This window comes from Clarias gariepinus, chromosome 27 (assembly GCF_024256425.1).
Source record: "Clarias gariepinus isolate MV-2021 ecotype Netherlands chromosome 27, CGAR_prim_01v2, whole genome shotgun sequence".
NCBI lineage: Eukaryota > Metazoa > Chordata > Actinopteri > Siluriformes > Clariidae > Clarias > Clarias gariepinus.
The window spans coordinates 19,779,221-19,791,819 of NC_071126.1; the positions used below are offsets into that span (position 1 = coordinate 19,779,221).

The following is a 12,599-nucleotide window of genomic DNA, read 5'->3' on the forward strand; positions in this document are numbered from 1 at the left end:
TGCTTTGTTCATCTTCTGGTTGTGAGGCATGTTTATTTATTTTTTATTCCTAAACATTACATTTTTTATTTACATGCAACATGTTTTCAAACGAACACAATAAAGTGTAATATAATATTTAGCATTGTACATTTACACCTGTACAGTGTCAGCTGTATTTGAGTGTGATATGAAATGGAGTGTTTTTGCTAATCCACTAGTACTGAACCAGTTCTTGAGAACATTTACCTTTCTTGTAGACATTCTAATAAATGTAATTTTTTTTTACTCTCATTTCCACAATCTGTTTTATTTTAGTTGTTTTTTTTATATTAAGGTTTTATTTCTGCATGAAGCAAGAATGGCCTTTCATGGTCCACCAGCTGATTTAATTGGAAAATACGATCAACCAATCAGCATAGTACAATTCTCAGTTTTTTTCTAAAAGACAATGATGAAGTACAGAAGGTTTTAGCATTCTGGTTTTATATGAAATAATTTTTTCTCCATTAACTAATATTTCAAAATTTCAGCTGAGTGCGGAAAGGAAATGGAGAAGATTGCGCAAACCATTTGAGCTTTATGAAGGAAATAAAAACGGAATTCACACAGCAATGAACTGATTTTACACGCGAGCAGTTGTTTTTATTAAACAAAAATTCCTACTGAACCACTTTGGAAAAGCTTTTACTTTTACTCCAATTTTTAAAACCACAAAAAACCTAACATTCTGCATAATTAAAGCCTCCTCTCTGGACCAATCAAAAGGTGAATGCACTAGGACTAATAACTCGAGACTGTAGGTGAACACTTTTAAAAGTGATATGTTTCATATTACTAATCTACATTTTTAAACACTTTTTTAAAAGGTATAATATTTGCTATGCCCGTTAATCTTATTGATATGGCAAAATTGTTTAATGATAGATTATGAACTAAATATATAAATTACATCCTTGATGATATCTCTGCTTTTTTTTCCATTGGGCATCCACCCAATACACATGAGCGAGTCACACTTATCATTAATTGTAGTCACTTTGCTATCTGCCCTGAAATTAATTTCAGCCTATGCCATTGGCTGAGTATCTTGGCTGTCCATCAAGCAAGAAGACAGGCGGTAAACAGCAAGGCGTGATGTGTGACACATTAATCTGAGAGTCTGGATGCTGGCCCACACCTCATCCTTCTGCCAACATAAATGCAGTCAGAGGACAGACAGGGACTCCTCCATGGGGTCATGCCAAATTCTCTGGCTGGCTGCCACATCACACACGAAGAGGGAAAGGTGATTGCTGTAAGTCTACTAGAATACGGTGACATTCATGTAGTAGCAGAAACTCTCTGGCTCCTTTGAATGCGAGTGCCATGTGCATGGTTGCCCTGAGAAATCCAGATGTGGAAGAAGCTACAAACATCTACAGAAATGTAGTAAACATGAGGTGGTTGTTGGAATCACCCCACCGGTTGGTAACAAATTTTATCAACAATGCTTTTTTTGGGCCGATATAAAGCTTTCATATAAATAACTAAATAATTCCTGTTCAGTTGTTACTGCTTTAAATATCCCCATGATAAACCTCAAACATCATTCTGCTAAGCTCAGCCCACTACAGCCGCGTAGCACGACTTCAAGATAACTAAGCTGCTTGCAGGTTGAGTTTCAGTCCCATACACAACAGGATCCAGCGATTAAAAAAGTCTAGAGCCTAGAGTCCGAACATCGTGTACATTTATACCTTAAATGGGAATAAATCCTTCATACAACTGGAGAACTTTCCATCTGATGCATTCAGCGACAAACTGAAGTACAAATTAATGTCAATATTACATTTTCTTGTTTACACGATTACACTGCTGATGCACCAATATGTTCTCATATCTCATACATTATCACTCACAGTTCTGTATATTTCAGCATAATCTGCATTTTATTTTTCTCAGCAGAATTGCGCAATAGTAACTCGGTGGACCTCATTAGGAGTTACTTCATTCTGCCTTGATGCAAAGCTCATTAGGAAGTTGCAGCTGCCAGCTTGTAATGCCAGCTGTCCATTTGTACAACAATGCTTGAAACATTTTTCCTAACAACGATCTATGAAACAGGTAAGACTCCTACCTGTGCAGGTCTCAAAATAACCAACAAACCAAACCCCAAGGTCTCCATCTAAAAATATGTGCTACACTACCAAACCAAACTTCTCTGCTTTTAGCTGTGGCATGACTCAAAACTCTGGGTACTCTGGTGTTTCAGTGGCTGATATTAACTCTATATTAATGCAACTACCTACAGTACAGTATGCTTACAGTACTTACTTTACTTACTATAGTTTACCATGGGAAAAGATCCAGTGAGCTTTGCTACAGTACAAAGCTATTCTAATAGATGTTGTTGGGTTGTGAAAAATTTGCCCTAGAACTTTTATTTGTAACAAGGAAAAGCTAAAATGCTCACACATAACATAAATAAGAAAAATCCAGGTGTAACCATTCATTTGTTTATTAAAGGAGCAAGGGAACAGACTCTACTGATTTAGGGTGAACTCACCCATTGGTACACATAGATTGCATTTAGGATAAAAGACTCCAATTGTACTGGGAACATCTTTTCTTTTAAATAGGTGACAACACAATCTAGTATTGAGAGTCTGGCTCTCTTTATTTGGGGCAGCCCATGGTACTGGGGAAATCCTTATATCAGGGGGACATAGCAACAGCTACAGAGCTACTTCCACCGGTTTCAGGGGATACCTTTCCCTTGTATTGGGAGAAGACCCCTTTTAGTGTCAAGTGTTTAATTTCCCTCACTGCTTAGTCTGCTCTTGCCTCTACTTTGCCCTCCATGCTATACTGCTAACTAGACAAGTTCTTGTATCGACTTGTTTTTGAAGGTGAGCTAAGGACATGTGTTGCTCATGATGGCTAGATTTAGGGGGTCCCCAAGGATCTCCTTAGTGAAACCTGAGGTGGTGATGTCATCGTCCTTGGTGGAGCAGTTGTGGGAAACCATTTCCCTGGAGAGTTTCCTGCATGGTGAACCTGTGCCACCTGGTTCATTGCTCTGGCTAAAACCGTGTGACGAAACAATTCACCTATTCTTTAGTTGGTGATGGGAGTGGAGTTTCTAACTCAGTTTACTATAGTTTAATACATAGAGCCTTAAAACCAACTGGGATGATGCAGGGAGTTGGGAGCGTTTTAATAGAACCTAGATCATGTGAGACATCGTTCAGCTGACGATGCTACAGTACTGTATAGATGCTATAAATGTTGACTAGCAGATGTCTCGTCAGTCTTGTTCACACATCCTGATGCTAGGTGTGAGACGTGTGTGATGCGAGACTGCCTGGTGCTGATATATTACTATAATGTCTATGTGGCAGACAAAATCAACATCGCCTCACGTTAAGATTCAGCACACAGCTTTGGCAAGCACTGGACTGAAAAACAGCCACGGCTGAAAGCACATTTCCAATGCTAGTCACGGGATAGTAAACAGATACGGTTACATGATTTGCACAAAAATGGTGGATTGCAATACTATCCCTAAACTCTCCCTACACAATGCTAAGAGCAAAACATAAAATAATGTTTGTTCCTGTTCTTACTCACGTTATAAGCAGTTATTAAAAAGTCATTCCCTCATCAGGCTGTCTGTCTGTCTGTTCTCTTTTGAAAGTAATAGGAGAAAATGAAAAACGAAGCTGATCATGTTACTGAGAAACCACAAAGTGCTGCAACTTCAGAAAGCTTTACAAGCCCTGATACTGCAGACTCCTTCCATAAATGTCCATAAAAACCTTCATACAAATGCTGGATCTTCAAACATTGTATAGGATAAGATCAAGGAAATGATCTCTACTGATGCTTTCTTTCTGATTTAATTCAAAGTGTATTTTTAAATTTGTTAAACGCCATGTGATAATGATGTACTACAGTGAGTAATGCACAATAATTGTAATTTCCAGTCCTCTAAATACCACTGACACACTAATTAACTCGACTGTTGCTGAAATGAGTTTGATAACGAATAAGTATTGCTGCACAAATCTTAAGTCTAAATCATATTAATCTGATTAGTGGCTTAATCAATACGCCGACTAATTTAATTACAGCGCAGTTTAAGTTCTGGAGTTCACCGTTATGACTCGAGACTGTTTAATCGGAGTCTGCGTTACCGTGGGGACGTGCTACAGAGACTTGCCTAATATGTTTTATTCTGAGTATGACTATTTTAATAACAGTTTACAGTTTTAATAAACCTTGCCATGCTTTTTTGATTTTTTGTTTACTTTTTTCTATTTACAAAGACCGAGATGAAGTCATTATATTTGGAATTCGCAATGGCAAGATGAGCACGCTGTATATTAAAGCTATAAAAAAAAAAAAAATTATAATAAAATAAAAATAAAATAATGCAGTAAATACTACTACTACACAATAATAATAATAATAATAATAATAATAATAGTAATACTGTACTTTCTAGTGTTTAGTAAAAGCAAAAGTAAATGCTTTTCTTATTTTCTATATATTTCCCCAAAATGCTTGTATTTTAAACATTATAACAACTTATAATAATAGTTTTATCATATTTGATATTTCTATTTAATAGATTCATACTGATAGCATATCAAATTGATATATTATTTAATATTTGAATTTATTTTTACTAATTTTAAACTAAAATATTTATCATTGGCCTTACTTCTTTTTTTTAGCATTAATTTATTTCATGTTAAAAAGAAAAGTAGCTAAGAAATATATATATTGTTTAAACTTCTTTTATGTATTATCGTTATGTTTAATTTAAAGTCCTGCTCTTTATTTTTAAATAAACTTTATATTTGGTTCCATGTTTACAAGTTCAAATTATAATGTGTATATTCTATATAAAATTAATCATTGTATTTTTTTATTTAATATTTTCCCCACTCAATTAAAATTGTTTCTAAGACGTCTGATCACCTGAAAAATCATTTTGTTGTTACTAATTTGATATAAAAAGCTGAAAACCCAAGTCAACTGTATGTGTGTGGATTATGATATCATCACTCCGATTCACAACTTTGTGGCTTTTCTTGCGCTTTCTAGAGTGAAACGTGCTCTTTTTCTCCACCTGCCCCCTGATACGACCTTTGACCCGTTCGGGTTTTCCCACTCCCACTAGCTGCTCAACCCTCACATTCAAGAATGCCCTTGGTATTCCCAGATAGCTACTTGGAATTCCATCCCCCTGGGAATGGGGACCAGCGCTCTCTCCCTAACCATCTCACACACACAGACGTCTTTGATGGTGACTTGACAACTGTCCAAGATGACATTCTTACAGATCAATCTACAACTCAAACGTTTTTCCTCCAAAAAAAGACAAACTCGAGCATTGTTACAGTCCAAGGCAAATGTTGACGAACCAGCATTACATCATCGCGCCGTCCTGAATACCAGGGCAGCAGCCTCGGATACGCGACCGTACCTTTCCCATCCCGGGGCAGTCTTTGACCTTCGACCCCGCCCTGAGTAGGCATGGTGGGACAGGTGGGGGCGAGAGCTGCAGGGCGGCGCTGAAGCCGTCAGTGTAGAAGAACGGTTCATCGGGGTCAGGCGGCGACGGCGGCGGAGGAGGCTGAGGCTTCTTCCGTTTGGAGAGGTTCAGCTTCTGAGCAGCCCTGAGCAAAATAACAACATAGAGCAGATGGAGGTCAGGGAGAGGTCACTGCTGTGGAACAGAAATGGAGTAAATAATGAACTGCGCTCTTTTCCCCTCCGAGGATTATTGTTTAATACCGAATAATCTGCTTTTAGCTGTTTAACATGTAACGATAATTGCTTTTAGTCTAGACTTGTGAGTTTATTTTCCTTACAAAGCTCTACAAATGCTTTCCTTAAATTTACATGCAATTAAAATACTACAAAGCACACACACACACACACACATACAGACAGGTATTACTAAGCATAGCGTTCAAAAAGCTGCATGAGTACAGATTGTCCCAGTATATTAATATTTATTAATTAATATTTCCATTATGTTGGTTTATTTTCATTGATAAAGTGTCGGTATGCCTTTTTGCCTGTCTGTCTGTCTGTCTGTCTGACTTTCCTGTCTATCTGCCTGTCTAACTCACTGGGTGCCTCTACCTTTCTATCAGTCAGTCTCCCTGTCTCAATCCAACAGCCTGTCTATTCTTTTGCCTGTCTGTCTTCTCTTTCTGTGCCTAATTGTCTTTCCATTCTTCTGTCTAGTCTCTGTCTGCTTGTCTGTCCAGCCTTCTGTCTATCTGTCTGGCTGTAATCTTTTCTGTATATCTGTCTGTATGACTCACTGTGTGCCTCCGTCTGTCACTATGTCTGTCTGACTTTCTGCCTTTTTTTAAATGTCTGTCCGTCTGTGTGCCCAAATGTCCATCTGCGCGTCTGACCCTCTTTGCGCCTTTGTTTGTCTTTCAGTCGGTCTGTCTGTCCGTCTGACAGCCTTTAATAACCCTCTGTCTGTTTGTGTTTGGCGATGTAGATCTGTGTGAGCTCCATGACACACATACAGCGCAGTGACATGGCAGAGTAACACACAATCAATGCAAAAAAAAAAAAAAAACTGTTTTGTTGCGCTGTAACAAACACACACTTATTTACACCACTTCAGGAAGGGCTTTGATCTCAGATCTTTTATTCGACAGACTGGTTTCCACTACGACATCGACGTCCCTACAGCAGCACACACCACGGATTTACATTTTTACCCTTTATATTAATCAGCCGTCTGTGTCATGAGTCAGTTATGTCCGAGTGTGTGATTTCTGATTAGTTCAAAGGGGTTAAAATATCTCATAATCTCTATAATTTATTTAACACGTATGGAAGGAGTCTCCAGTGTCAGAGCGTTATAAATGTGTAATGTTTGTGAATTTTCAGCTTTTGTTAAGTGTTGCTGTATGGATTGTTAGAGCAGAGCCTGAGCTGATTAAAAGCTTCCTCCTTCCTTGTCTTTCTCTATTTCTTTTTCTTTTTTTCATGGTCTCTCGGTCGTCCTCGTTTTCACTCCACCCTCTGTAGTGCAGCGACTTCAGGAGTGCAGAATCACTGTGTAATTACAGCCTCGGTAAAGGACACAGAGCAAGAAAGCCAGGGGATTCAAATGTGTGTGCGTGTGTATGTATGAGATAATGACCCAAGAGCAACTCCTACAGGGTTTTGGATAAAAAACACACACACACACACACACAAAGTGTTGGAATGGTGTTATTATACATTCGCATTAAAAATTTAGAAACGGACTGGATGGAGGGTAAACACGTCCCGGCAGTCATGTGCCAGTTCGTATTCTCCGTGGCAGGAATATTGAATTTCCATCAGAGGCGTGAAGGAGCGCGGCAGGCCGAGGAGGAGGGAGGCCAATCAGATGAGCATGAGCGTAGAAAGAGAGGGAAGAAAAAAAGACCAAGAGAAAGGAGGAGGCTTTTTATTGGCATGTAGACCCATGTCTGGGGACAAAGCCTGCTTCTCACCTCGCAGACATGCGCATGCTTTCTCTCAGCCTGACAAGAAAACCCCTCTGTATAATGTAGGAAAGAATGAAGATATCCTTCAGGAGCATATCACGTTCACGCACCACATCTTGGGCTACAGTAAGCTCTGACACGCTAGACTGAGCTTTGACAAGATGCAGCCACCTGTGAAATCTCTTTCCCTCTAAGAACTCACACTGGAGAACTCCTGGACCGGAGACGGAACTTCAGCAGTGGAGAAGAAGAAGGCATGAAGTTTGATTTAAAAAAAAGAAAAAGTGAAGTTAAGATGTTACAGAGTTCATACTGAACACCATGCAAATTTATTGATCTCAAGAAGTCAATTTTCGATTAAAAAAAACACAGATCTGACAACCACATCACCTATTTTAACCAGGCACTGTACACTGTAAGACCTGGACAAGCCCTCTGTGATGTCACCTATAGGTTCTTTGAGGAGCGGTTTTGAAGCTAAATTGTGCTAGCTCTGGTTGTCGCCATCTTGGAAGGAGCATACTCCGCCAAAACGAAGGTTAACGTAGGAATGGGGCGGAGCTGTTGGTTGAAACACAAATACCTACCTTAGTTACCATAGGCTAGCTATTTTAGCTAATTCTAACTTTAATTTCTATGCTAACGTTAATTTGTATACTCCTTTATTCGTAGTTGAACTGCAGTGATTCCAGATAGCTGGTGAGCTAAATGCAGTACATTGCAGCTGTCAATCTAATCAGCCACGCCCCTAATTATTCATCATTGCATGGTTCAATAATTCTAACATACTGTTGTTATGAAACAGAAATGTAGCTATGGAGACAAAAGCCATTTTTTTTGTTTAGAGGTAAAGTTGGGCATTTTAACATGGGGCTCTATTGGCATAGCCTCACTTTTGGATCCTAGTGGTCATTCAAGGAACTGCGTGCTTTAGCGTGTTCAACTGTATGTTTTTGTATGTCGGTTTATCATCATCTATCGCTGTTTGTGGCCTCCTTTTCTGAATATTAGGCATTCGTAGGCAGCCAAGAGGTACAAAAACCTAAATAGGCCTACAGCAGGGCTATGGAGTAATTACAGTGGCAATTAGGTTTAGCTCTGATGGGCTAGATTGAACAATTCACTACAAATCACTAACTGTCATACGAGTGCAATGTCATGTGACGGCAAAGTACCAGGATTGAGACAGTTGGCTATCATAGATCTCACAGTAAAAACATCTAAGAGCTATACATGCATACAGTTAGTCCCCCACATATGAACAAGTTCCGTTCTGAGAGCTCGTTCATAAGTCCAATTTGTTCATAAGTACAACCTATGGTACTAGGAACACAATTGCTCTGAAAGAGGCACGGCTACTGTACAGTGTGTCATAGAAAGGCTCCAATTTGGAAACCCTGATACATGGCAAAAATCCTGAAACTCTAAAGCTGGACTTTACAGAAGTGTTCTGTGGTCTTAGCCTTAGGCTAGTTCAAAAACCTTGTTGAAGAGTAGTGCATGAAAAAAAAACAAGGATAAACAAACAACTTAAAAATAGATAAACAAAGGGGCGGTGGTAGTATTAAGGCTTTGGGTAACTGACCAGAAGGTCAGTGTTTCAATGTCATTGTTGGGCCCTTGAGCCAGGCCCTAACCCTGTTTGCTCCACAGGCACTGTATCTATTGACCTTGTGCTTTGACCCCAACTCTACCTGAGAGCCTGATCGCATTGAAGACAATAAAGCACAGACTGAAAGTTTCTGCCAAAACCAGCAAAATTACCAAAATGTACCCCAAGTTACTAAAAGCGTCTTAACTCCATTCTCTATGCATTACCACTAATCCAGATATTCATTATTTTTTTCTCATTTAATTTTTTTGCTCAGGTTGCAAGTTTTGCTGTAATCTAAAGTGACGAAAATGCGACAGATTTTAATTAATATTATAAAACCAAGCAGTTAATCTTCATGTTCAATTTAATTCAAAAGCGTTATAGTTATTTTGCAAACACAACAGAATCACAACACTAACGCTACCCAGCTGGCTAGTTTGCTAATGTATTAGTTCATTCATCTTTTATATCTCTTTATCCTGTATACAGTGTCGCGGAGGGCCTGGAGCGTATCCCAGGAGACTTAGAGCATGAGGCGGGGTACTGTACACACTGGATGGGATGCTAATCCATAACAGGACACACACATACTTGGGGAAATTTGGGAACGGCAATTAACCTAACCTGCATGTCTTTGGACTGTGGGAGGAAACCGGGGTACCCGGAGGAAACCCATTAAGCACGGGGAGAACTTTTAAACTCAACACAATGAGACCCCGAGGAAAGACTTGAACCCCAACCCTAAAGGTGTTAGGCCACAGCACTAAGCGCTACAGCATGCCACAGTGCCACTCTTGCTAATTTAAAAAGTACTAAATAGCAAAATTTCAAAAACGAAGCGAGTTATGTGCCGTCTTTTAGACAGAAAATATTCTCATTATATTTTTTAGGGTTAAAAACGTGCATGTCATGTTGTAATAGATAACTAAGCAACGATTGGGTGAGGTGGGGTGGGGTGTGGTGGGGTGGGGTGAAGAAAAGGTACTGTGTATGATTATATATACTGTATATATATATATATATATATATATATATATATATATATATTTTTTTTTTTTTTTTTTTTTTTTTTTTAATGTGTGTAGATAACTGCATTACTGTCAGAGCTCATATTACAGGAAATTAATTAACACCTTCTAACCAGCTAGGGGGCGTAGCAGGTGGAGGTTAGACGGATCAAGTGTCGGAGAACCTGAGTGACTCCCTCAGAGGCAAAAATGCTGTTTCAGTGTCTGCCACCTGGAAATCTCAGACTAAATGTACCAGCTCATGTGGAAATGAAAACCCTGCCATTAACACCTACAGGCGACCAGACAGTGAGGATGAGGATGAAGGATGAAGGATGAGGGCTGCTCGACAGGATGGACAGGGATCTGTGAATGAGCGTACTTACAGTTCTCTCCAGTCCATTGTCTCTGCTCAGAGTTCATAACAGCAAAGCGATGACTGAGCTTGAGTTTGCCAGACGTTTATCTGCTCCACACTCTCGCACTCTGGGTCCATGCTTTCCTGCAGACGGGAGGAAGCGGACGGGCGAAGAGCATCGGGTGTAGCGGAGGTCCTGAGGATGAGGATGTCATCCGAGGTTTCAAGCAACTAAGCTTAAGCTCGAATGTGGGAATGGATGAAGAAGTAGAAGAAGAAGAAAGGACTGTCAGAAAGTGAGGCTGGAAAAGTTTCCCGGTGTGGAAAGAAAATCCGATCGCTGGGATGCACCATTCCTGGACAACTCCAAAAGGGAACGATCTCTTCATTACCGTGTGATCTTTTTTTTTTTTTTAAACTCACTTCTTGCCATCAAAAAAACTCTTAAGATTACCAAAACAAATGATAAAAATCTTCCTTTGATCTACACCAAAGTCAGATTCTGGAAATTTACTTTCTTGTCCATCTCTTATCCGTGTCTGTTCCTAAATTGGGTGCGTCTCTGGCTCTTCACTCAAACTCCACACCTTTCTTCTGCACTGCTCTCTCTCTCTCTCTCTCCGGTGTCCCTCTTTTCCTTCAGAACGTGAGATGAAGAGAGTCCGGGATCACACAAGAGGGGCGGAATACCACCGGGAATTCATCGGGAGATGGAATCGGAGGCAAATCTTTTTTTTTCGCTCCCCCCTGTTGCTGGGAAACCCTGGCAGAAGTCCAACGGTCCCTCCTTTCCTCCCTTCTTCTCCTCTCCACGTCTCTCTCAATCTGTGTGCTGCTCTCACCTCTCTCCTCCGCTCTCTCTCTCTCTCTCTCTCTCTCTCTCTCTCTCGCTCTCCTCCCAGCCCAGCCCCCTTTCACACACACTTCTTCAGCCGCAGCGGTGCACGAATGCTGCGCCAAGCGGCTCTCGATAGACGCCTCTGACACGCAAAACCCACCCACCTGCACCTACACACACACACACACACACACACACACACACACACACACCCTTCTCGATCACATACACACGTTGTGCGACATGAATACTGCATGAACACTGGCGAGCCCCTTCACTCATTCTGCTGGACTTCAAAGAGATTAGGATAGTGTGTGTGTGTGTGTGTGTGTGTGTGCTTACACCACTGAGTAAATCTACAGTACTTCCTATTGTGTACTGACATGTATTTAAAATAAAAACTGGATGAGAAGATGAAGAGAAGCTGCTGATGGACAGGAGCGTGTGTGTAGAACTAACTTGGGTGAGAGCGTCATTAATCAATGATGTCATAAGACTATCACACCTAATAAAACCCAGTTTAAGCTAAATTAGTTTTAATCTTCTATGTTTTGTTTGTTCGTCTTCTCACAGCACTGATCTCTGGATTCTGATTGGTCACAAGGCACAGATTAGTTTGCTGCTATAAATGGCGATTCCGACACTAGAGCAGGTTTATATTAATATAATACTTTAATATAATAATGTAATATTGTTTCCATAGCAACAGCTCATTCACTGGGACACTGAACAGAAATAAAAAAAGAGGTTTATGGTCAACTATTTAAGGAATAAGTCTCCAGTTTTAGAGATACAGCTCTAACTTCACACACCTTCAGGACAGAGGAGTTTCTTCTTTGCTTTAATTTAATATCATGACAAACTCTTCTTTTGTTGATGCTGTTGTTGTTGTTGTTGTTTTTTGGTTGTGGTGTGTTTTTTGGTTATTAATGTCAAAAGACTATTAAATTTATAGCTGCTATAATGTCAGTGAAAACAATTTGTTTCATTAAAATCTCATTAAGAGCGATGATGTATTAACAGTCCTATCCCAGACGACTCAGGGCACTAGACAGGGTACATCTTGAATGGGGTGCCAATCCATCACAGGGCACCAAGCACACACACACACAGACACTTACACACTCACTCACACACTACAAGCAATTTGGAAACGCCAATTAGCCTTGTCTTTGGACAGTGGGAGGAAACCGGAGGACCTGGAGGAAACCCAGCAAGCACAGGGAGACAGACTCCATGCACACAGACCCCGAGGTGGGAATCGAACCCTTGACCTTAGAGGTGCAAAGCTACTATGTCACCGTGCCACCATGTATATCAATAC

At 40.1% G+C, this 12,599-nt stretch overlaps 1 protein-coding gene across 1 annotated transcript in view; it reads right to left on the minus strand.

Moving 5' to 3' along the window:
* The window catches only part of kif26aa (kinesin family member 26Aa), a 54,445-nt gene that overhangs the window by 17,351 nt on the left and 24,495 nt on the right, over positions 1–12,599 (minus strand). The window contains exon 3 of the mRNA XM_053489559.1: positions 5,456–5,648. Coding sequence (XP_053345534.1) covers positions 5,456–5,648 — 193 coding nt within the window. The remainder of the gene's footprint in view (positions 1–5,455; positions 5,649–12,599) is intronic.